The sequence below is a fragment of the Rattus rattus genome, chromosome 5 (assembly GCF_011064425.1).
Source record: "Rattus rattus isolate New Zealand chromosome 5, Rrattus_CSIRO_v1, whole genome shotgun sequence".
Lineage (NCBI taxonomy): Eukaryota > Metazoa > Chordata > Mammalia > Rodentia > Muridae > Rattus > Rattus rattus.
In genome coordinates, this window is record NC_046158.1 from 38,387,478 (window position 1) to 38,413,501 (window position 26,024).

The following is a 26,024-nucleotide window of genomic DNA, read 5'->3' on the forward strand; positions in this document are numbered from 1 at the left end:
AGACAGAGACACACTCTGAAATATGTTCTCAACTTTCCTATTTGAATATTTCACACTTAGGGCTGTATAGAATCTACAATTCCGTACTCAACACCTTGTTGTGAGTACTTTTCTGGTCACCAAAGTTCTCTTCAAAAGGACTTCACAGTATTCCCTCACATGCTTTTAGTCCTAATCAACCACTGCTATTTTAAAGATAACCAAAGCAACACAATTTTATTTTTCTCATATCTTACATCTCAGTTTCTCCTCCCTCCTCTTCTCCCAGTCTCTCCCCTCCTCCCCCCTTGCACCTCCCCCTCTCCCAATCCACTTCTTTTCCATTTCCCCTCAGAAAAGGGGCAGGCCTCCCACTGGTATCACCAAACGTGGCAGAACGCCCCTCGTATTAATATATGAGGCAACCTAGGCAATACAGATCTTTACGAGCTTCAAATTTCAAGACTCTATCATGCTCCCAATTAGTCAAGAAGGAAACTGTCTTGAGCCTTAGGATGGAGCAGGGCAGGGGTGTTCCTTGTGACCTTGTGAGTGCTGTTAGTTGAGGTACTTGGGTGGAGTGTGCAGCCAGCAGTGAGCGGGGAGAGGTAAAACTGAGGAGGGACGCTCAACTCAGAGAAGTCCAGCACTGTTGAGTGACAAGTTGCTCACTTCAGACTGAATTCTGGAACAGGATTCTGGCTTATTCCAGTTGGCAGTACCAACACTGGGAGGTGAGATGGTAACAGTCTTGGCTTGGCAAGATTTGAAGGCTGCTACGGAGAGATACTCTGTGAGGTGTGGGGAAGCATCGCTGTAGGTGTTCAAGCAGGGGAACAGCTTTAGGGGCACCGAAGGGTGGGGGATGCCTATTCTCCTTTATGTTCTCTGTCCACGTGAGTGATCAAATCTGCACCGTTGAGTCATGCATTTCAGAATACTAGCACTGCAGTCTGTGCTTAAGCCAACGCCACCTGTTTTTAACTCTGAGCAGCTAGGGAGACCTGCTGCTACTTTCCTGTGCCCAGCGATGTGCTTGTCAGGCCTTTGGCTTATTTAGCCTCCCTCAGTCTTAGGAGTCCCACCAAAGTCACTCTGCAGCCTAAGCAACAAAGCCCACAATGTGGGAGCTTGTTCCCATCTCCACGATCAATAAGACTGTTTGGGCTCTTATATTGAATCCCACATTCTGAGACATTCGACACCCCCTGGCAGTTGGCCTTGAAGTTTGTACTGTGTCTGGTCTCTTTCTGTGCTCACGCACAGAAGGCTGAATAATAAAATCCCCCCTCTAGTGGCTCCAGCTCAAACCTGATCTTACCCTACAGAGATGGAGCTCAAGTGCCTGACACACTCTGGAGCCCGAGAGTAGGATTCAAACTCCACTGCTGAGCACTTGATCCCCCTGAAAGCTATGCGTGCAGACCTCCTGGCTGTGCCGATGGCCCCAGATCCTGGCCAGGGCACCATCAGTCACAGAGCACATGATCACCAACTTGTCCCCAGCTTGAAGAAGCTTATCTCATCGGTTTGCTATTTGAGAAGAAACTGCCTGGCTTTCCTCAAATCCAAGTTCTGAGTGTTCTGCCCTCCCCCTACTACTGGGACCCTTTAGGCTCTTGGGGGGAAGCGAAAGAGGGAGAATGTGATAGGTTGATAATCTCTGTAGCAATGTTACTGGACCTAACCCTTTTGGGCTATGTGGATGGGGAGAGGCTACTTCCTGTCAGTTGTGTGTCAGCATTTAAACAGCCTCTAATGGGCTAGGGAGCATCCCCTTTCTCCCACTGATACTGCATTCAAGAGGTAGATTATAGCATGCATGCTACCCTGGACATATAGAGGGCCACCACTCATCAAGGCATGTACCCTGGGGTTTGGGACTCTAGCACTCTGCAATGCCGTCAAAGGCAGCAAGCACGCACCAGAGAACTGCTACACCCATGCTTTCCAACCCACAATTCTACCTTCCCACTTCGCAGACTAGAAGGTAACCTTGATGCCAAGCTGACCTTCCAGAAACGTTTGGCTTAGCCACAAAATGCTGCCCCTTCCTTGCCTTTGTATATTAAGTCAACACGCGACTACGTCAAGTTCCACATACTTCATCGGTGTTCCCAGAACTCCTGTAAGTGGCTGGCTCCTGTGTGCATCGTTCTGCATGAGAATTAGAGTCCTCAATGAAAACTATTTAAGGGAAAAAAAATACCTTTGCATTGCACATGCATGGACTGTGGTTTAATTGCATGTAAGATTATCTTGACACATCTGTGCTGGCTGCAAATAGGAAAATGCCTTCCTGTCATTATGAACATTACATTATGATAATTATTAGACAGCACTATGCTGCATTAGGCATCACACAAGACCTAGCAATGACTCAAACTGTAAGGGCAGTTATATGCAAATACTGCACATTATTTTATTTATCTTGAGTACACTGTAGCTCTCTTCCATCACACCAGAAGAGGGCATTGGATCCCATTACAAATGGTTGTGAGCTGGGAATCGAACCCAAGACCTCTGAAGTGCAGTCAGTCCATCTCTCCAGCCCCCAGAATTTTATTATTTAAGGGACTTAAGTATGTGTGGCATCTGTGGAGTCTTAGAACCCATACCCTTGTGGATGCCAAGGGACGACTGCCTAATGTAGTCAGCTGGATACTCAGGGACCTTGAGACAAACACTGGAAAATAAGGCTTAACAGTTAAAGCCTAAGCTGCCATGGAACTTAGCGATTCCTTTGGCTTCTGCCACTATTCACAGGGGAGGGCACATAAGTGAGTAGTTTGCACGCACGGAGGGACCTATAGCTTATATTCCGAAATGCCCTTTTCATCTGAGGCCATGCTCCTGGGGTGGAGACTTTTGTCTTTGAAGCATTGGTCAGCATCAAGGGGACATACTTTCCTCTTCTCAAGGAGCCATCAGGGCTTCTCAGCTGTGTCGAAGGGATCAAAATGTCCCTTAAATTCAGACTGCACTCCAAGGACTTCAGGAGTCATTCAGAAATGAGGGCCTGCCGAATAACTGAACAGAAGAAATGTAGCGGGAGTTTTTTCTATTTCCCACTATGGTCCAGTCAATGCACGAACAACCCCACATAAACCACATTAAAACATTTACTGTACTTTGGGTAGGCGTCAATTTTGGTACTATACACCTCCAACAAAGCCAGTCAGGGAGGGAAAGGAGTGCTGGTTCCCTAGCCTCACCCACAAGTGCCTCATGGGTGCCTCCTATTGGGAGCAAAGAACCCTCTTTCTAAAGGCTGTGGTTTAATTGCACATAAGGTTGTTCTGACACATCTGTGCTGGCTGCACATAGGAAGAATGCCTTTATTTTGTTCCAAGCAATGGAGAGTTAGCGCAAGAGCCCCGCCTTGGATGTCTGAGGCCAGGATTGTTGCCAATACCGTAAAAGGGCCAAAGACTCCAAAGCAGACCCTGAGTGGGGTCGTTTGTGCTGGGCTTACGCCAAGGTGATATGTAATATCTAAGGTCACAGCGCAGATTCAAACACGTGGGAGCATGGGGGTGGGAAGGTTTCCTAATCCCTTCCAGGAAAGTGGAAATCTTCAGTCCATACCTGATTCTGAACTAGTCTACAGAGCTGAAGGGCGAGGTCAGAGGTGAGGTGACATTTTGATGTGTGGGTTCGTCTACTTAAAAAAAAAACCACACACACACACAACAAAACAAAACAACAAAAAAAAACAACAGGAAGAAGAAAGTTTCAGATGTTTTTATTCAAAGGTTCTCAAAAGAAATAAAACAGAAAAAGCTAACAATCTGATCAAATGTACAGTTCAAAAATGTCTTTTGGCGTTTTAACAAGTCCTAGGAAAGAAAACTACAGAGTCATCTTGAACCGGTAAATAAGTCACCACTGGCAAGAATGTAGCACTACCAGAACAAAAATAAAAAATTAACTCTCTTGATCATATAGATATCTCTATGAAAATCTTTTTTTTTCAATCTGTACAAAAGGTCTTTCTTCATAAATTAATTTTTTTTATAATTTAATGGCTGTCTACTATGTGATGTTTAACTGACTTTTTTTCTTCTTTCATATGTACAGAGGTTGTTTCCCAAATCTGACCCAGACGAGTATGGCACTTAGTTCAGACCTAGCAGCAGATCTCCCCTCCCCCACTGACTGAGCTAACAACTTTCTGTCTTAACTAATGGAAAAAATATCAAGTAGTGAGCGCCCCGGGCTGACAAACATACTCGGTACATGGAGGGTGCTGCCTTCAGTCTGGACTTCACAAAGCAGAATGTTTGAGGGAGCATAGAACCAATAATACCACAACTTCTTTAAAAAAAAGAAAAAAAGAAAAGAAAAAGAAAAAAAAAAGAAAAAAAGGAAAAAAGAAACAAGAACAAAACCAAAAACAAAAAAACCACATTTCTCTTATGACTATGTAATTTTCACTAGAATCTACACTTTCAGAGCAGCAAGGACTTTTGAAACTATGAAATGTCACTGACATCTATCATCAAATACAAGCAATAAAAATTTAAGAACTAAAAAACACTCAAAAGAAATAAATGCCCAGCCCTAACTCCAGAGCTGGGAGGATTTGGTCGGTGGAAACAGGGAGGGCCAGCAACCTGTCCCAGCACAAAAGAAAAATAGCCTCTGAGGTAGATAACTGATCATATACAGCTGACCAGACAAGTACACAGTTTTGGAAGACAACTTAATTTACCATTGCTTTTAAAACGTATGCAACTGCCTTAATAAAAGAGTGTTAATAACAGTGAATTATCTTGCATGTACTAAAGTAGAAATAACTGTATTTATGAATCAGGAATTTCATAGTTTCAAAGTTGGTTTTTCTTTACACGTGAACGCCTGTAGTGGATGACATCAGAGAGCGGCACTGCCTGGATTCAAATCTTCCTTCGTGCTTTTTTTGTTTTTTTTTTTTTTTTTGTTTTTAATTGTCTCTGTGAGTCCGTACATCAGTTAAAATTATAAAACCTAATGCAAAGTTACAAAAAAGGCACATTCTCCTAACCGCAAACTGGTCCGGCAAAAAGAAAGGGCAGACAAGATATGACGCTGAGACAAGGTGGAGCTGCTGGCTACTGGCTCGTCGGTCTTTGGTGAAGATTACCTTTTAAAAGTGCCAAGTCATTTTTAGATTTTCAAATTTACCTAATAGGGAATGAGAGAGAGAGAGAGAGAGAGAGAGAGGAGGGAGGAGGAGGAGGGAGGAGGAGGAGAGAGAGAGAGAGAGAGAGAGAGAGAGACAGAGACAGAGAGACTGAGAGAGAGAGCTAGTAGCCAATCATTTTGCTTCTGTTCATTATCTCAGCTTAGGTTTGAAGAGAAATCCTTAGCTTTTAGCTTTTGCCATTTAGTTTCAACAGCAACATTCCCCCCGCCTCCCCCCTCGGTTTGCCAGATCTCAAGTGTGTGATTCTCATTCTAAAGCACTATCGTTAGTATAAAGGACAAAACATTCAGTGACTCCCCTCCCCCGCCCCCCCGCCCCCCAGCCCCAGAGCTACCTACACTAAATCTAGAACATCGTTAAGCTGTTTTTTTTTTTCTTCCTGAAAAAAAGGCAAAAAAGACTTTACATTGCATCATACAGCAGATATCTTAAACCAGTCACACTATCAGAGGAAACTGTCAGTGCACAGCCTTACAAACAATTTACCCTATTAAAAGTCCCCCGGTCGGAAAATGTGTTTCACACAAAACAGTTTTCCCTCCTCGCACTTCACTACCTTACACGTTTATGTGAAAAAAAATCATTAAAAACACCTACTACATATTTAAAAAAGCCAAAATTTCAGCAACTTTTATTGACTACCTTTTAAAAGCCCTATGCTGCTGCTTTACAAGGCGTAATAGACCAGCCCATTTGGTCAAAGCATTCTACATCATTAGGTTGAACTAACTTTACTGAAACAGCTACAGCATCAAAAGAGTTTAAGGCAAATTGGAATTCATAGAAAAGGATAAGACACTTCACACTACGTCCAAAGGAAAATGGAAGGCTAAGTAAAGACAGTGAGGCCAACACTGAGTTACAGCAACCCTTGCAAGCACAGAACACCATGGGTAAAGTTGGACAAGTGAAGACTTCAGAAAGCCCATTTCATACAGCTGAAAAAAAAGGGGACAAATTAAACACAAAATGAACAAAACCGCAAAGATCCGGTCATGCACTTGGATAAGTCTTCATGGTCTTTGTGCATACCCAGAAAATTGAAGTTTTCTTTTTCTTTCTTTTTTTTTTCTTTTTTTTTTTGCATCATTATATTTGATAAAAATCTTTTGACTTTTTTTTTCCTTTTTTTTTTCCATTTTGTTTTTGTTTTTTACTAAAATAAACCTGTTCAGGGGAACAGCTACTAGATGAATTTAAGGGTTTTATGCACCTTATAGAACTTATAGCAAAAATAGTTTTAGTTGATTTCATTATAAATAACGTTTTCAAGAACCTGTGCAAAACTGTCAATAATTTCCTAAAGCACAATTGATCAGAAAAATCCATGATTGTTCAGCCTTCACACCCTTCTTCATGTAAGAACTCCCTTCGGTACATCTGGAAGAGAAAGATAAAAGATCAATGTCCGCTGACTTAATAAACAGGTGTCAGTATTTCGTCATATTTTGTCTTAAAGAGATGAAGGCTGTGCTTATCCATGGTGGCAGACGGAGGGACATAAACTGGGGACCTGGGGACCTTTGAGTCTACCTTTCAAATTTGGCACTTGCAAAAATGCCACCGCCAACTCCGTGTGGGCGGGTCCCAAAGGGTGACTTGGTGAGACCAACAAACGACACGTACCGTTTTACCAGGCAATCCAGAAATTGGATTCCGTATCGTTATTTGACTAAGATACGAATGGTAAAGTGGAGTTTGAACTCTCTGACTCAGTGAGAGCGGGTGACGTAATCCTTTGCTCCAAGGAGGCTAACACTCTGAATTCACAGCCAAGAAGCTGCTGTTCTTGTGAGACTTCGATAAGGCAGCAACTTGTGCTTTATCTTCTTTAGTTATTTAAGCAATGCGATAGAAGATGCTTTTATTATTAAGACGATTTTGGAACCCAGTATGTTGTTCTAGGATGTCTTAGATTTTATGACTTTTGAAGGCAAAGAGAAATGTATTTTATTTCAACAGAAGCGCTGCTTGTTATCTAGACAGACTCTGCAAATTCACGAACACATTAGATCTGAGTTATTCTAAGCATCATTTGATAACGGTACCCCAGATAGCTTCGCTTGAGCCCTGCGGTTACAGACTTTTTCCCTCATACCTCACAGTTACTTATTGGGTGGAAAGGTATATGGAGAATGGTCATTAGACGTCTCCACAGTCACCTGCTGCTGGCCACTTGCTTCCTACAACAGAGCAGAATGCATGAGACACGTTAGCAATGAAATCTTAACTCTGCTGCTAAGGCCTGAGTCCAAGGACGTCCACCTTAACACAGACATTCTTCAAAGCGAATTTCTTAAAGAGTCGGATAGAGCTCTTAAAGGCTAATCACTGCCTTAATGCAGATGAAATAGGACAGATCCCAAGAACCTCCCGTCCGAATGTTTGACTTAAATATTGATCAAAGAGATCTCTTGGCTTCGTCTCCTTGGAGCCACATAAAGTTTATAATGCAGTTATTTTCGGTTTTTGGAGTCTGAGACACGGGGTACACACGTTGTGTGTCACAGCCCCCGACAGGCATCAGTTATACCTCAACACTTATGTGATAAAAATGTCAATCAACTCAGTAAAAGGAAGCGGGGCCCGGCAGTGCAGAGTGTAACCTCAGGGACTTAACATGGAAGGCAGAAGGGTTACAAGTTCACAGCCTGCCTGGCTTAGAGTAAGGTCTTTAACGGGGACATGGAGAAAGCGCAGTGGCAGAACACTAGCACGTGAGAGGCCTCGACTGAACCGCTACTAAAATTAGAATAAATCAGTAATAAAACAAACAAACAAACAAAAGCCCTTTGGATATTCTGCCTTGTCTCAGTTCAAATTGTGTCTGAAAAGCCAGAGGTCAGGCTCTGCTGAAGCAGCCACAGGGAAAATACTTGTTTGCCGCTGTTATGGAGGGTTTCCCGCTGTGAAGAACTGCACACAGCGAGCTGTGGGTTCAGGCAACTGTTGTTCAAAGTTGTGTGATCCTGTAAATAATACAACCACAGTTCTCGGGGACCCTTGGCACCCGCCTCCTAGGTAAGATGGCTGGACTGACAACGGTAAATGCTGTGCTTCCTGCCTAACCGTAACTCAGGTATTAAGACTTGCTCAAATACACTATATTCCAAAACAATAATGAAGAGTGGTTAGGCACAGAAGCAGTATGGTATTAAACGCTTGTTACAATTTATAAATGCAAAGTTTTCTTTTTCCATTATCTGGATTAGGACTGGTCTCTTTCTGCAACTCTTCTCAGAGATTCAATCTTTAGTACTAGAGCTGCAAACTCCCAACTTTACTTTACTGTGCCTGTAGGTATCATCCCGGGGTTACGAGACAGGCCTCGAAGTGGTATGGAATGTACCACGAGATCGGAGAGTTATGTGGCCTGGGTGTTGCTAACACTAATTCGCATAGGGAGAGCATGCTACAGTCGAAGAATAATACCAAGTGCATACTCTTTCTACACTCCCTGCCTTATGTAAATGTTTGTTCGCTTTTCCTTCTCTGAAGGATGGTCTGGCTATGTAGGCTAAGCTGGCCTGAACTCGTCCATCCTCTCGCTTGGTCTTCTCTGGTGCTGGGATAACAGGCACGTGACACGGTGCCTTGATAAGGTATTCGGCCCTTGACAACCTTTTCTTGTTGTTCTATTTAAATGACTCAGGTGTAAACGTGCCCATTGCCACAGAGGCCGCTGGGGTGCTTTATACCAACCTCAACGGGAACCGTCGCGGTCTGCATGTGTGTGTACTGTGGTAAGTAGGCTCCTTGCATGGCTGACGTTGCAGGCATGTACTGAAAAGGAGAAAGCGGTCAGGGTATGCAAAGTTCAGATTACTGAGGAGGATACACAGTTCTTAGAAGGCTCAAATAATGCACCTACACGGGCAGCCCTTAAAGCCTGACTACTGCATACATCTTCTGAAGGGCAAAGGAAAATGTGTTCAACCCACCAAACTGAAACCCTGTGTTTCTCTGAACTTACCATCCACAAAAAACTCTGCCCACGTGAAGGATCATTAAGGTTTCTCATCTGCAGTAACCTAGTATCATCAATGCTCCATAAACATCTCTCCTCAAGAGGGCATGCTATTTTCTGGTCACTCCCCGAGTTGATACCTCATACTATCTGGACAGGGAGAGGCCTGAGAGGAACTCTTGATGAGGCCAGGGAGCCCTACTCAGTCAATGGGCAGTCTCATTTCCTCAAGGCAGGTGGGGTTTGGGGCCTGCTTCTGGGCTGTGTATCGTTCCCGATTCACTTCCATGAGAAGCCGTGGCTGGTTTTCAGGGTTAAGAGGGAAAACACAGTACCCTTCGTCTTTTACAGCCACACCACAGCCACAGGCTGTGCTGAATGAATGCCTTCGTCCATCTTTTACATTCTACACCCCACAAACACCCATCTGCCAGCTGGTCTCATAACTCAACCCATCCCTTGCAGTGTAGAAGAACAGGTCCCTGTGGAAACTGCAATTAAGGGCTGCAACACTGCAACCAAAGAAGAAAGAATGAGGAGGCACCGCCTGCCTGCCCACCATGTACGCCTGCATCTTTCCCTTTGTGACCTGTACCTTGTAACACGGGTTATAAAGGCTAGACGTGGACATGTGCGGGTGCTGTGTGGGTGAGCGAGAGGGATCCAGAGATGAACCTACAAGTTATCAGCTAGTGAAGAATTGTCTGAGTGCCATCTTACTTTGTGGAAATCAATGCCAGGTGGGGAGGGGTCAGACACAATCACTGTTATCCCCAAACCTGGACTTCCACTGGGGATGACACACGCTTCTTGAATTCACTTTCCTATTGGCAGAAACACGATGTTAATTTGCCACCTACTGTTCCGGTGCTGCCTAGTGACAGGTGACTCATCTGCTGGGCCAGAGGGCTGATCATAGAAGCAGGTTGTAGTGACATGGTGTGTTCCATGGAGGGAGTTAACACGGCACCCTGGGAAGGGGAGGGAAGAGGGACAAAAGACAAACTGAGATTCTGCAGTTACAACTTTCAAAGGCCTTTGTTAAGGCAAACACAACCTCCCTCAAACTTGCAAGAGGTGTCCCAAGCAACTACCCCAAATCTTCCAGAGTGCTTTCTTGAAACTTTCATAAAAGAGGTAAGAGGAAATAACAGTGTTACTTCACTCCACAGAAATCCGTGTTCAACTTGGCCTCACTGTAAAGCCAGAAAGCCCAGCAGGAAGGGTTGTAACATGAAACAAACTGAGGGCTATTGGTTACAAGGGCCGCCAAATATGTTTAAAAAAAGTGAAAAGAAAAAAGAACAAAGAAGAGAAAAGGGTAGCTTTTGATTTCTGAAAGCACAAAATAACATGACCAGCTTGTTTATAGATAGTCATCTGGTTTAAGACTAAGTAGTCAGGACCAAGAGTGGGTTCTTCATTTACTGGGTATTTCTCAGAACTCCCTGTTCCATGTCTGGGAAGCCAATTCAGTTAGGAGTAGTAATTCCACTCCAGTTCCCTCTTCACTTATTTTGCTTGGAACTTTTTTGCCATTAAAATTCAAATTAAATGTAGGTTAAAAACCAGAGGGCAGGAAAAGAAGAAACCACTCGAAACGCGGCTTTTCTAACAGAACCCACTGTAAGCAGCTTCTTCTACCTGCAAGCTGGATTCTGCATCAGAAAATAGGAACATTTCCTACTTTGGGTTCTTGGTTTTGACTTAGCTTTCTACTAGAAATGGTAACTGCCTTGCTGTCTTCAAGGTTAACGGCTAGATCATGCCATACACACTAGCTAGCAACTAAAATCGAACTGTGCCGACATTTGACTACATTTCTCTATGCAATCAATGGGTTTTACAGTCCCTCTCCCATTTCTGCAATCGCCCAATTGCTCTAGCATGCGACTACTCTGTTCAACTCCACGAATATGAAAATGTGGTTTGGGAATCACTGTGGCTGATTGTCTCAAAACACACTGGTATTTGCTGATAATCAGATTCCAGTTCAGGGCACCGACAAGTTGTTTCATATGGTTTGTATCTGGGTGGAGAGAGTAACACAGGTCTCCCCAAACAGTTAAATTAAAATACATGCAGTGTTTGTCTCTGAAAGTCACCAAAAAAGAAGAACAAAGGATACATTTCATCTTTAGGGCGTATCAGTAAAAAGCAGAGAGTAACAAGACTGACTTGAAATGTAGATTATTAGAATCTAGATTCTCCCTCATCTCCTTCCTACTAAGGGGTCTCTAATTAAGACTGGGCTGACTTCCCCTTTTCCAAATTAACCATAAAGTTTCAGGACACAGACTGCCATGGGAATGTGGGATGTGTGTCACAGATATCCACATGTAGGACGTGTTGATGTGTGTGTGTGTGTCTGTGTGTGTACAAGTTCAGGCACAGGACATATTTGTGTCCGGAAGGCTCTCTCAGCATTTCCCTTCCACTTGCTTGTTTTCCTACACTTCAGTGTCCATGCAGAAGAATCATGACGGAAATCCCTGTTCCATTTCAAGGCCAAGACCAAGTTCTTTTCCTAAACAAATGATCTGGGTTTTGTATTATAAATGTTGTGATGTGTCCAGCATATGAGAATGCCTCTTTTGCACCGGTAATTAGAAGGGAAAGGGCCAAATCTGTGGCCTTTTGCAGCAAGCGTGTGGGTTACCACGGCATTCTGATTTGTGAGTGTCCTCTACACACTTGTTTTGAACTTCTGACTGTACGCTTAAAATTCAAGGAACTGGATTTTGTGTACGTCTCAAGGACACATACTGAATGAAAAGGTTTAGTATTATGCTATCACCGATGCTATACACCTTCGGATAATAAATGCTGGAATCGATGAAGAAGTCATGTTTGTTATTTACAGAATGCACTGTTTTCTTGGTGCTTATCCTCTCCACAGACAGGCCAAGTGACACTGAAGAATGTCTGAAAAGCTCTGCCTGGATCTGAACTTTATGTCTGAGTTACGAAGGGTTTAAAGGGGAAGAAGCCACTTCTTCCTAGGCACTGCAAACTATCTGGTCACTCAGTTAACGGTATCCTACTGCCCTGGTGTGAGCAGGGAATAGGATGTATTTTAAGCTCTTACATAAAAATTAATGTCTACGGACATTTCATTTTAAGACAAAGGTGAGTTAAAATTTCGTATTAAACTGGCGTGTTTTCATATTCTATGTTTGAGTTTTCCCAACTACCCTACCGTCTTTGGTACAGGGTTTTTTTTTTTTAACCCAACAGGTTCCACACATAGCTTACTTGGAGGATACAAAGCCATCGACCCGGGAAACTTACAGGATGCTGCAGAATGTATGGTTGAGGCTGCATCCAGGAAGGACTCTGCACCTAGAAAAGGGAGGATTTCAAAAGAAACATTGATTTCTACTGCAAAAAGAATCTTAACTCTCTAGAATTCTTTTTAATCGTGTTAAAAAAAATCTACAGAAGGAAGATAAAGAGAGAGACAATACTATCAATTACGAAGGTTAAGGCAGTTAGAACTCTTGACAAACTGCTCACTCTAAGAGAAAGGAAACAATCATTTGGAACCAATGTCTGCTTGGGCACTCAGTGCGTATTTACTGGACATTAGGCACCAGGGAGCAAGGCACGGGTGGCCTTCACCCTTGAAAAGATACTGCGTTCTAAGCCAAGGAAATAAACACGTAAACAACCCAAATTAGTGAAGAGTGTTATAATCAAGGTATGAACTACGTTTTAGGAATACTGACGGGTGGGGATTAATCGTAGAGCATTTAGTTAGACACTAACCCTCATGGTGCACACAGACGGTTTTACTATTTACTAAGCAAAACCAAACGCAATCTCCGATCATCAGGAAAGTAAGATAAGAAATTCTGTCTAGTCCTCAACAATTTCTAGTCATCGAGGAAAAGAATGTCTGAAATGCAGACCTAGGACATCAAACGGGAGGTAGAAGATCTTGAGGTCGATAGTTAAGTTAAAAGGGCATCGGCACGGTGACCCTCTCTGAACTGAGAAATACGATGTGAGGGTCAGGGCCCGGTGGCGGGAAGGAAATGCCCGTCCTGCCACGCAGGGGTTGAGTTTGCATCTTGATGCCCACAGCTTTTCAAGGTCTATGGGATTTTAAGGCACATTTCCACTTCCAGTTCTTATCAGCACCCTCCTGCGTCCTGTCCCTGAGTGTTAAACTTCAGAGATGCTACAGAGAGAATACGGGGAAGAGTCATGGGGAAAGAAGGTAGCGCGATTTACCTTGAGAGCAGGGCCCCGATACTTTTTCTCTCTGGTTTCCTTTGCCACCTAAGGCAGACCAAAGTTAAGTGCTTCTGCCTTGTTAGCATTTCAGTAATCTGGACTGCAGCCTTTCCCCACTGGGGTACTGGTGGGTTCTCGAAGATGCCACTTTCTCAATCCAACTGCATAAGCATATGGTGGTTTAGTGGAGAAGGCCAACTCTATCACGAGTGTGGGCCCTTATGGACACATCACGAGAGGCATGGAGCTCCCGGAAAACCCCGATTTGGGCCAGATGTCCCCGCTTCTGTATGTTTCTATGGCCATGATTGCCTACGCACTTAAGAGTATTACAGGGTTAGGGAGCTATGACATCTAATCCCGTGTTTGTCTTTTAGCAGCAAAGTAGCCACTGTCCGTTTCTGTTCCTCAATGTTCCCTAGTTATAAAATGGGAATAATAATCTATTAACTTCTTACCATTGCTTCTTCGAAAACCCGAAAGAAACAGAACCCCCATCCCAAACTAAGCGCACATAGATAACATTTTTTTTTTTGCACACAACTTAAAGGGACCTCAGATCACTTGGGGCTCATGCCCTGACCTCTGCTGAGCACTGACCAAGAGGTTACGCCTCTGACCGTCAGGCAGATGGAGTAAATTCCACATGGGTCTTACAAAACCACAGAATTCCCCAAGGAGGAAAGGAAGCCTTGAAATGACAGGCTGCCTGCAGCTAGCCATGACCAGTCAGTTCCCAACTCTGGCCTCCTGACTTTTTATTCTATAAATTGGTTGACAGGTAAAAAGAGCTTAAAAGAGGGAAAATAAGCGGTGACAAATGGATTAAGAGCTGTCGTACCTACAGCAACATGGCGATAGTCTTCATTTGCTTACGAGAGCTTGTACTGGACCTTATTTCTAATGATACAGAAATGACTGTCGTTTTTGGGTCATCAGAGACTACATTTTAATATCAGCTACGGACACTGGTTATGGGGGGAAATGTACTATATCTACTTGCTCTCACTGGGAAACAAGGAGAAGATAAAAAAAAAATCTCAACTCTTAAAACAGTGGAAGAGACATGAATAAATGAAGAGTGTGCCCAGAAGACTGACACTTCAGAGTTAGGTAACAACTCGGGGAGAAGACAGGAAAGGAAAGACGTGAAGGCTGGGGGAGGGGGAGAAGCTGAAGTGTGAAGGTAGTGGCCATGCTGTGAGACTCTGCTCTCAGTAGACACTCCCTCCTTTATTCACCGCTATTTTCATAACTTTTGTGCAGAGTCAACTTTGACATTGTCTTACCTTGGCCATTATTGAAAAAGTGTAATTAACATGTAATGCTATCACGTGATTACATGATTACTAATGCTATCACATGATTACTATTAGTGATATGTCAGTACTGGGTGGAGCTATTTTTAACTTCGTTAGATGCCCAGAACCCTCTCTAGCTTATAAAGTAGAAGCCATTATTATCCCCATTTTAAAGAAGAGGAAACTGAGGCGTGTCACTATCAACATAGCTGTTAGGTCAGATGCTGCAGTCCCCTAACCCCTGACATCAGGACTACAACATCTAATTCAGTTTTAAAAACAACAATACCCCAGAGTTTAGTCATGCAAGATCCCAGCAGCCAACGGAAGAGACCTCTCTTGCAGGTCGGTAACTGAACTCAGTGACAGTGCTCCCGTCTGGGCCCAGGTCATACATCATTGTGGGGAAGACGTTGCTACAGGAGAAAGGCGCACTTGCCTTGCTAGCTCTGCCATATGATCAGATTAGTGTTGGACAAGGAGCTTAGCGAGGGTTCATTCCTGGTTGAAGGCAAAGCCTCCTCACAAAGGAAGAGGAGTTAACAGCCTCTTGCTTCTCGGTTGGGGAAGGACCTCAGATCTCAACTGTATCAGTTCACGTCGCCTAATCTAATAGAGACAATCTCTGAGTTCCTCTTATCTCTTCCTGCTAGTGAAGAAACGAAGACAGGAGCCCCCACTCACTCTCCATTTTGTGACTCTCACAAAGATTCAACTTCTGGGACAAGTACAAGGGTTTATCCCGATCCTAGAACCATGTGATGATTCCAATCACTTCCCTGGCTTTACCTAATCCCTATGCCAAACAAAAGGCAGCTTATTCCAAACTAGGTATCCAAGCTGCATCCAATTTGACTTAGATTTCATTTTAAAACTGTTCAGAATCTGAAGACACATAAAAATTCAGCAGAGATGCATGGCGCACTGCTGACGAGTCCTGAGGTACAAACCTGGTAGGCAGATACAGGAGATGCAATATAGGGTGTAAGAGAAGTTTGAGTGATCATTCGGTTTGTGGCAATACTGTATGGTGAAGGATAAAATCTAGAACAAACACAAAAGCCTTTATTAAGTAATCCTTTCAATGGAATCATTCACGGAACAATGTCTGACACCTTCCACCTTCACTGTCCCTCAAGCCATGATGCATTTATCCAAAAGACATACCCGTTGTGTAGAGCAGCTGTAGTCGGGTCGTAAGTGAGTGTCATTCCGGCCTTATGGAAGGAAGCAGAAGGAACCGTGAGAACCCATCGAGGCAGGAGGTGTCTCACACTGCATTTTGTACACTCCCCAGAGCATAGGAAGGTAAAAGTCACATGTGATACAAGTGGCAAGTTCCACTGTGCCACCCCACACGGCGGCCACTGCTGCAGGGTGCTACTGGAACAGAAACCAATCTCTCTGGTGAAACGGCCACACACCACATGCTCAGAGGGCCCATGTGGCTGACACTGGACAGCGCACATTGACGATCTATTCTCCACACATTCCAGGTACCTTATGATACCTTTACATGTAAAGGTTTGCTGAAATAAATACAAGCAAGAGGAAGCCCAATGCTGCATTAAAAAAATTGAAGTTTTTTTTTCCCTGTTTGTTTAAAGAAAGCTTCAAAAGATTGTTTGCCCATTTGCTTAGAAAGCCAACGTGTGGAGGTGGGGAGGGAAAACCAGGATCAGAATACATCGGTCTGGCACAACATTTTTTCAGTATGAAAAAAAAAACCCCAAATATAAAACTAAATTCTCAATGACAAATATTTATTTTAATGTTAAGGACAGATTCCTGAATACTGTTTTTGTAAACCTACTGAAAAAGCTGTATCTAAAACTGAAACCTTCCACGCTCAAAACATGTTCACAGTCGCCCTTTTACTAAGCGCAGTGTGGCTGGACCGTCATCTACCTGCCCTCCTGGGGCACCCAGTAACTCCAGCACCAGAGACAGCTGCTGTCAGCTCTAGTTGGGGAACAGCACCAGAAGGGAGGTTTTGTTTGGGTGTTTCAGAAGCATGGCGGTCCAGCCAAGACGCCCCGCAGGGCTTTACAATGAGAATGCCCGGGATCACACACCCACACTCAAGTTTCAGGGAAGGCCTTAGAGTCTCACCTCTCCTTCTCTGGGCCATGGCCGCCCATTAGGGATGTACTTGTTTGGGTTCTGTCTCTTCTTCTGTCCTCCATCCGCAAACTTGCACAGTAAAGGTTCTGTAGGAGCTGTGAACACACGGGAGGATAATGTGAGCCCACAATGGTAGGAGCATCTGACCATACGTGGGGGGTTTCTCTCTCTCAGTAGGAGCACTGTTAGCGTTATGAAGGGACACTTTGAAGGCATGATCTCAGGCCCTGTGAACCTAGGGATAAAGAGCAGTGCGGGAAGATGGACTAGTTATTGTTCCTTTATTGGAGAGCCAAAGGGAAGCCATCTCCAATCCCTCTGGCAACACAGCACTCTGCACTCCGGACCCTACAGTTCCACCACTGGGCAAGTCAGCAAACAATCTCCAGAAGGAAGCTAGAACACTCCTCCGGCCTCCCAGACAGTGCTCTGCCCCTGGCAGAAAGTAAACCCTTGTCATGCCGATCACACCATGCTTCTGTTCACAGCACGGGCAGCTGTCTGTCAGTGTGGTGACGCTGTCTTTCCTCCCTGTCTGTTTTGTTGTCACCATGCCCACGGTGCCTACGGTATGGCCACTTTGCAGGCATTTATTACCTGTTGGCTATGTTGATGGATAAATATGGTCTTATTTGTACTTAAGAAAGCTGCTGAGGCTTAAGAGACAGCTTAGTAGTTAAGGATGCTTGCTGCGCTTACAGAGAACCTGAGTTTGCTCCCAGCAGCACCTATCAGGTGGCTTAAAACCATGGGGGCACATACGTGCACATGAGCACAGGTATGTGCACACACACGCCTGCATGAATGAAAAATTTAAAGTAACAAATACCCACCCTATTTATTTAAAGGTATCTCCTTCACTTTGCCCTTCTGTGACGGGCACACCAGCACGGTCCTGGAAGTTGTGTGTTTCCCCATACGTTTCTAGTTAACGTAATAAAGGCTCTCACACCTTCCTATCTGGCTCCCGAGCTCGTCCTTTGTCTCCTGAAGACCCGTGATTATTCCTTTCAAGCTCTCTTTCCAAGTTAAATAACCATGAAGAGGAAAACATTACTTGTGGAAAATCTACCCCTTTCTCCTTTGCCTCTTATTATCCTAATTCATCTCTCATTTTATATCACTGCTACCCACCCACTAATGACAGGGTACAAGTCATCGTGTCTCTTACCACGTCTCTGCCAAAACACACAACAGGAGCTGCTATGCCTCCCCGGTGTCTAGCCCTCTGCATCTGTGTCTGAGATGCTCCAGATGTAAGGCACTTACTTCCAAGTGGATGTACTAGGGTGTAGATGTAGTTCATCTTCCTCTGGGTCAACTTTAGTCCCTAGTGTGGCAATGTTACAGGCATGGCATGGCAGGAGGACCTTAAGCCACTGAGGCTAGGCCCGCAGGAGCAGCGAGGCTGGTTCTCCTGAGATCTCAAGTTTTCTTTAAAGTGAGCAAAGCCATTGAAGAGCTTTCTGGCTTTGTCTTGTAAGTACCTTTTCCTGACTGCCACATGGTCCTCACTAGAGTTAAGCTGATACTGACATCAGACCCTTCAACCTCCTGAGCTATGACCTAAATAAACTTCTTGTTTATAATGCCACCTTGCTTCAGGTATTTTGCTATAGTAACGAAAAACAGGCTGATATGGTATATATAGGAGGAGTTAATAAGAAGCTGCTAAGTGTCTGATGAAAATACCCTCTTGTTTACCTTCTGATTCTATCTCTTCTACCCCAGACTTTCATGAATAAGGAATTCTGTTTAATGCAAACCGAGCATGGTGGAGATGGATGGGCTGAGGCCAAAGTTCTCCTATGTAACTGAACTATACCACTTGTGCAATCAAAACAAGGTGATGACTTTTAGGAAATTCTACCTTTCCAATAATCGCAAGGTGTAAACATACTGACGAGACAGAGCCATTGAGTCAGACAACTCTGTAATAGTCACTGATGGTTCCCAGCATGAGACAGATGGGAACCAGGGCTGAGAATGTGAGAATGTGGCACTCTTGCTGCAGGGAAAAAAAAAAGACTCACCCTTCTGAGAGGACAGAATGACCATATCTGATGTTCCCTTAAGAAACCAGCCTATCTAGGCAATAAAAATGAACACTTAAACCCCAATGCTAAAACCACCCCTCCCAGGCCCCTATGTGAGTAAGCTTGCAGTCATTACTTGAGAGAGCTGAGGTGACAGAAAATGTCTCAGTTGATGACAAGGGACAAATCAAGAGGTCATCTGGAGCAGGGAAGGTCCACTGTTCTCAGACCAGTGCTGCTCTCCAGGCTGTAAGGGTTTTATACGGTCTCTTGGGGTGAGGAGCTCAAGGTGTGTCCATGTTCACGGCGAGGAGACGCTGGTATCAGAGCCTTTAGCAAACCCACCTCTGGGTTTACATGGCTTATCAGAAAGCAAACTCCTTTTATCAGGGTAAAACTCTCCCATGGAAAGAAGGTAACCAGGCAGGACTCGTTTTTTTTTTTTTTTTTTTTTTTTTTTTTTTTTATTAACTTGAGTATTTCTTATGTACATTTGGCAAACATCCCCTTCCCTCCCCCCTTCCTTATGGGTGTTCCCTCCCCACCTCCCCCATTGCCGCCCTCCCCGACAGTCTAGTTCACTGGGGGTTCAGTCTTAGCAGGACCCAGGGCTTCTCCTTCCACTGGTGCTCTTACTAGGATATTCATTGCTACCTATGAGGTCAGAGTCCAGGGTCAGTCCATGTATAGTCTTTAGGTAGTGGCTTAGTCCCTGGAAGCTCTGGTTGCTTGGCATTGTTGTACATATGGAGTCTCAAGCCCCTTCAAGCTCTTCCAGTTCATTCTCTGATTCCTTCAACGGGGGTCCCGTTCTCAGTTCAGTGGTTTGCTGCTGGCATTCGCCTCTGTATTTGCTGTATTCTGGCTGTGTCTCTCAGGTTCGATCTACATCCGGCTCCTGTCGGTCTGCACTTCTTTGCTTCATCCATCTTGTCTAATTGGGTGGCTCTATATGTATGGGCCACATGTGGGGCAGGCTCTGAATGGGTGTTGGCAGGACTCGTTCTAAAACGCATCTCCGGTTAAGCACCTGAGTGGCAAGACCCTCAACATGCGCTCAACAACCGATGCCCTACCTGGGGACAACGTGACTGCCACGCATGTTTATTCATCTAGATTTTGCCCTGTCAGGAGGAAATCCCAGGTGACACAACAACTGTGTGGTGTGGAGATGAGGGTCCAGGGAGTGATGTCATGTTTATAAATATATCATTTAAGCTGAAGCGAGCAGACTGGGAGAAGGTGGCTTTTCCCCAAGTGAATTTTGTTTACCATATTATTTTGTGCTGTCATTAAGATTTTTCTTCTCTCTCTCTAAAAGCAAAGAGCAGGTGGCTAAAGCAGTGTGCACACTGGCAGTGCTCACTTCAGGCAGACTCCTAAAGCCCTCCAAGCCGTGAGACATGCATGTCTTTCAGACAGTCGCAAGTTCCTCACTTCAGCAAAACCAGAGTGCCGTGTACTCCACGGGACATGATAAAAAAAATCCTAGCAGATTTCTTCCTCTTTTAAAATTCTCTTCGGTCTACTTAACTCAGTGTCTACTATGTGCTAGGTCCACAGAAGCAGGCTGTGCAGGGCTAGTGTGCTGTGTAGATGAGGAGGTGCCCGCCCTTAGGAAAGCCTGTTTACTCGTCAATAGGTCAGAAGACAGTGCAGACGTGTGTGCTTTAACAGAAATGCTCCGTTGAAACGGATACAGATGCAACAACAGCTGACATTCTTTCCTGACACTACTCCATTGACTTGGGGGCACTGGTAAGAAAGAGCCCGTGCTTAAGAGGTCTTAATGCCTTGTTTACTACCAAGACCACCCACTTGCCTTAGGAAAGTCAAGTCACACACAGTGAGGGAATTTCCTGGTGACAAAGGGTTTAATTCACTGTAACTGACAGTTGTCCCGGCACTGTGCAACCACTGAATGAAGTTTGGTTAGATTTTTTTTGGGGGCCGGGAAAACAAAATGTGGGCCAGAGTTTTATATCTTGCTGATGTGCGTGCAAGCCTGTTACAGCATGGACAGCCTCACTTCATCTGCCTCTCTGGAGCCGCCATACCAGACCGCAGTGCAGGTCCTTCGCCTGCCTCTGGAAACCCAAAGCACAGGTTCCGGGCTAAAGAGTCAGGAGTTCCTGTGTGACGTCAGCCTGTTCTACAGCACAGACCCTTCAGTAAGGAGAAACTGAGGCACCAGTGACACATCAGGAGCACCAGAAATACTGAACAATAGCTAAGTTTGGCCGAATGAACTTGACAGAATTAGTATATAACAGTCAAGTCTTTAACGTGACCATTTTCCCGGAATAACACTTCTTCTTTATTTCATTTTTAAGTATATGCCTGTGTACGGTCATATGAGTGCCCACGGAGGGTAGAGACTAGAGGCATTGGATCCTCTAGAGCTGGAGTTACAAGCAGTTATGAGGCAGTCAACCTGCATTCTGGGAACTTAGGTCCTCCGTAAGAGCTGTGAGTGCTCTTAACTGTTAAGCCATCTCTATAGCCCCTTGGACATTAAGTAATGCCTCACATCGGTGTGCCAAAGGGTAACTGCAGAGTCCTGATGGTTTCTGTGCATGTGGTTCACACATATATGCAATTACATGGTGATGCCTGGTATCTTCTTCCTCCATCATTCTCTGCCATTTTTATAAAAAACTCATCGATCCTCTTGTCTCTGCCACTCCAGTGCTGGGACTACGGGCACATGCTTGCCCATGGCTTGCTTCGTATGTGGGTGATAAGAATACAAAGTCAGGTCCTTGGGCCTATGGGGCAGAAAGCTTACTGACAGAGCCATCAACCTAGTCCCCGATAAATTGGTTTTTGTGCATTCCACATTAGCAAAACATATAAATAAATAATTACCCAAACCAACTGACTCTCCCAAGTAACCAAGTACTTAGGCTGAATTTACCTTGAATAAGGGTAAGCTCTGACATCTTGTATGATTTCTCAGGTCACAAGCTCTCAACACCCAACCCAGGAAAGTTATTTCCTTATGTATCAGAATCAACGGGAACACACACCTTCCAAATTCTGACAACTACAGTGTTGCCTTGAATACTACTAAGGGCCCCAGGCAGAACCCTGGACAGACATTGATCTCATATTTCCTGGCACCTCTTGAGAGCCATCTAAGGTAATGGGACTATTGGTTTTTCCAGTGTCTCAACAGAGCTGGAGTGAGAGGCTCTTTACCCATGCCTGTCTGTGTGACGCTGGCACTCCCTCCTGAGAGAGCAGGGGTGGTTATACCCATAATGCCTCGCTGCAATCTCCATCACATATTTTATCAGCCTCCAAAGCTCAGACTGTGAAGGTCGGTGCTAATCATACTAAACAGCGCTCCCCAGTGCCTGCTGTGAGCGCTGTGGTGAAGAATGGGATCTTTGCAAGCCACTGTGCACACCTAGCTACCTACCCTCCTGGGGTCAGCTCTGCCCTTCACAAGAGAGCAGGCCATTTCCCCAGTGCATGTTAAATGAGGTTTTCTTCAGGCTCAGATGTCGACAGCGGGAAGAGCTGGAGAGCCCACTCCTTCTAAATCCCCCACTTTTCTAGTTATCCAGCATTTGACCTTAGCCATCGTATTGCAAATGGTAAACTGCCCTTGGTAAGCCTCTTCACCTAGTCTGGAAAACCAGTATACTCAGCCACCACGGTCAGCTTTTCTGATAATAGCTACTTTTAAAAAATGCCCTAACACAGTGAGCTGACCCTAGTGGAGAGAGAAACGGAAGTTAGTTCCCAGCGGCTACAGGCACCATTTTTACTATAGGAACTTTCCCCATCTATTTCAGCTGCATTAACTGCCTTTAATTTTTTTCTTTATTTTCTTTTGTTAAACCTATACATGGTGAAGGAAAAAAAAAATCTGGACTTTTCCCTCAGAAAATCTGACCCCTGGTTTTAGAAGAGACCGTCGACATTCTACTGTGTGGCTTTAGAGCAGCTCTACATGTCTCCTGTGTGCTCTCAGAACTCAGAGAAGAGCTGACTCCACATGGCTGCTACCTCGGGGACGGCCGTGTCACCCGGTCATCATCTGTACTGAGAGGAAGTTACTAGATCGCTTCCACTCTGCTGTGAGAACACGGCTGAGAATGGAGGAGGTTCTAAAAATACTTGTTTTGACCTAAAGGTGCAATCACGGTGTTCCTTGTGTGGAAGTTATTCGATATGCTGTCCAAGCACTGCTGCACGCGGTGAGGTATGAGAAAACGACCGGAGCAGCTTCTGATGTGGAAAACTGTGTAGACGCGCTGTTGGAGCTTTTACAGACAACACTGAGCAAAGTCTAGTGTTCACAATTAGGTTTTTGTCAACCTGACAAGCTGGAGTCACTTAGGAGGGGGATGTGATTGAGAAAACTCTTCCATCAGATTGGCCTGACGGCAAGCCGATGAGTATTTTCTTGATTGATGACTGGCGGGGGAGGGGCCGGTTCATGGGAGAGGAGGGATAGTGCCACCCCTGGGCCTGCTGTCTTGGATGCTGTAGGAAAGCAGGCTGAGCAAGCCAGGTAAGGAGCACCCCCCTCTGTGACCTCTGCTGCAGTTCCTGCCTGACTTCCTTCAGTGACACAGTGTGACCAGAGAGTTGTAAGAGGAGATCAAGCCTGTATTCTCCAAGCCGCTTTTGGTCATGATGTCACATCACAATAACCCTAGCCAGAACATCTGGAGAGAAACACGGGGAAAGGGAGAAGCATTTTCCCAAAGACCTTCTCTACCACGCTGCTGAAGACAACATACTACACGTCTGGGTAGTGTAGTGGTGACTGCATTTCTAGCCTCTATGTACTCACAGTTAATTCCAAGACATAAAATGAACACAGGGGAAAAATACTTCATATGCAAAAGCAGAATCTCTGGGTAGGTTTTCCCTAGAAAGACCAGTAAGGTTCAGAACAATTCCAAGACCTTAGCCACACTGGCTTGTGAGATGAGACAATAAAGAAGAAGTTACAAACCCGAGGCAAGCTTTTCAAATGTGATGGACACTCTTGGCATTCCTTATGAATGTGGGACCACACAAAAAGTGTTACATCCAGCCGTGCGTACATAAAGTGGTTAATGACTTCCTATTAAGAATAAAAGAATGTGGCTATTACAAGTTAAAAATATACCTCAACTAAGAATCCACCAGGAACTGCCTGGGCCATGCTTCTAAAACATTCATCCTGAGCGTCCATTAATGATTGATTGCCCATCACTCCCATGCACACTGTCTCCTGCTGTGCCCTGCTTCTAGCCAACTAAGGGACACAGCTGTGGCGTCTCCCTCTGGATGGTCTTTTTCCCAGGGCTGCTGCGGTGTGATCTGATGGCCCCACCTTTCTTACACAGTGTAAGGTGAGTTATACTGGCAACTTACTCTCACTAGTCTCATTCCTGTTGTGTTTTCAATTCTTAACTGGAATTCTTTCTTACCTCAGTTCCCAATTCACCACAGGTTCTAGATCTCTAAGAGAGGAGTCCTGTAAGACAGAGAGCTGGTAGGACCCCCACCCAGCAGAAACACTTTACTCTTCTGTGTCTGCATTTTTTTCTCAGTCTATGCAGATACGTTCATTTAAGTCTGTCCCCATCTCCCCTTCATATTGTGGGACTTCCCTACCTTACCATAGACCTATCTGTTTAGTGGCCAGTCACACAGAATTTTATCTGAAAATGGGTGACATACAGTTTCTGCAGCGTAACCAACAGCACTGTACTGGTGGTTTTCTGTACAGTGGTTTGGACACTAGGTCTAGGTTAGTCCGCTAATTTTGAAACACACTAGCTAAGTCCTGCAAGCCATCTGATGTCTCTGCTGTCATAATCTGTGGAATGAAGGCCATACTACTTTTTTTCAGAGGTGGTTCTAATTAACACGGTACTTACAACAGTTTGGTGAGTGTCATCTATTGCCACTAGGACTGTGACAGTGGGGTTTTAAGGCTTTGTAAGTTACTGCTTTTCTCACTTGTGAATTAAGGTAATTTCTCAGGAGACTGGTGGCTCAGAAGTTTGTGTGGACTGCCTGCTGTCACAGGACTTGATAATGAGAGATTTAATGAGCTTCTAGAATAAGGATCTGTTCAAGCTGGGGTCTGAGTATATTTACTGGCAAAAGTCTTCTAGAAGGCTGTTGTAGTAATGCCCATACATTCTACCTGAGATACGTGGGCTTTAACACGATTTCTCCATGCACTGTTCTTTAGAGGCAGAAAGGCTTTGGTTTGCAGGGATGATGTGGGCTGTGCTCAGTTTGGGACAGCACCCCTGCAAACTAGTTCAAACTAGTTTGCAAACTCCCAGGCAGAGTTTGGCACCAAGCACGTGTGAAAGAAAGCACAGCCATGTAGGTAGTTGTAGCATTGATTTGTGTGTGCATGTGATGTGTGTGGCAGACAGTGGGGAGTGTGGACTTGGTTCTCTCCTTCCACCATGTAGGTTCCCAGGATTGAACTCAGATTAGCATTGGTGGCAAGTGCCCTTATCTGCTAAGCCATCTCACCAGCTAAAAAACTGACCTCCCCTTATTATAGGGAGTACTTCTGCACCTGGGTCTGAGGGCAGCTTGGTGTGCATCTCAAGAGTGTCTCACTGATGCTCGTGTGTCCAGGCTCAGTTCCCGGTGCAGCCATGTTCTCAGGTGGACTTTTAGGCAATGACTGGCTAATGAGGGTGCTGACTATCAGTGGATTGATCTGATGGTGTCACTGGGACTTGGTAAAGAGGCGGTGGGATTAGCTGGAGAACAGACAATGGAAGTGTGTCCTGCAAAGGTATTCCTTATCCCTAACCTATTCCTGCCTCTCCTCTCTGGTTCCTGGTTAGTACAAGGTGAATAGTTTCCCTTCACCATGCCTCAGCACCATGATGAGTCTATCCTCTTACAGGTTAAACACAATGGACGGAAACCTCTCCAAGTGAGTCAATATAAAACTCCCCTCCTCTACAGTGTCTCCCACAGGTATATGTCACAGTGAATCAAGGTCTCACAGGGAAGCCCTTGCTCTAAGAACCATCCCCAATCATCCCAGAGTGACAGCAATCCCTCAAAAGGGTAACTCCAGGGTGAGCACCCGGAGCACTGGGAGGGAGAGGAAGAACAGTCACAGCGTTCTAATGCTACCAGAGCCTTCCACATACCGCGAGGTATGCTTACTCTGTGACGCCCACCGGGAATGGTTCCAGGAC

The 26,024-nt window shown here is 44.9% G+C and overlaps 1 protein-coding gene across 6 annotated transcripts in view; it reads right to left on the minus strand.

The window, feature by feature from the left end:
- Window positions 1-5,770: 5,770 nt before the first annotated feature.
- The window catches only part of Rbms1 (RNA binding motif single stranded interacting protein 1), a 215,360-nt gene continuing 195,106 nt past the window's right edge, over window positions 5,771-26,024 (minus strand). For 3 of the 6 annotated variants that reach the window (XM_032903370.1, XM_032903372.1, XM_032903371.1), the window contains exons 7-15: window positions 16,787-16,893; window positions 15,842-15,891; window positions 15,625-15,718; window positions 13,371-13,418; window positions 12,426-12,476; window positions 9,995-10,105; window positions 8,870-8,950; window positions 7,266-7,350; window positions 5,771-6,547 (exon numbers count right to left, since the gene is read on the minus strand). In XM_032903370.1, the coding sequence (XP_032759261.1) occupies window positions 7,273-7,350; window positions 8,870-8,950; window positions 9,995-10,105; window positions 12,426-12,476; window positions 13,371-13,418; window positions 15,625-15,718; window positions 15,842-15,891; window positions 16,787-16,893 (620 nt within the window). In that variant the 3' untranslated portion in view covers window positions 5,771-6,547; window positions 7,266-7,272. The remainder of the gene's footprint in view (window positions 6,548-7,265; window positions 7,351-8,869; window positions 8,951-9,994; window positions 10,106-12,425; window positions 12,477-13,370; window positions 13,419-15,624; window positions 15,719-15,841; window positions 15,892-16,786; window positions 16,894-26,024) is intronic. The other 3 variants (XM_032903374.1, XM_032903375.1, XM_032903373.1) reach the window with 2 other exon arrangements.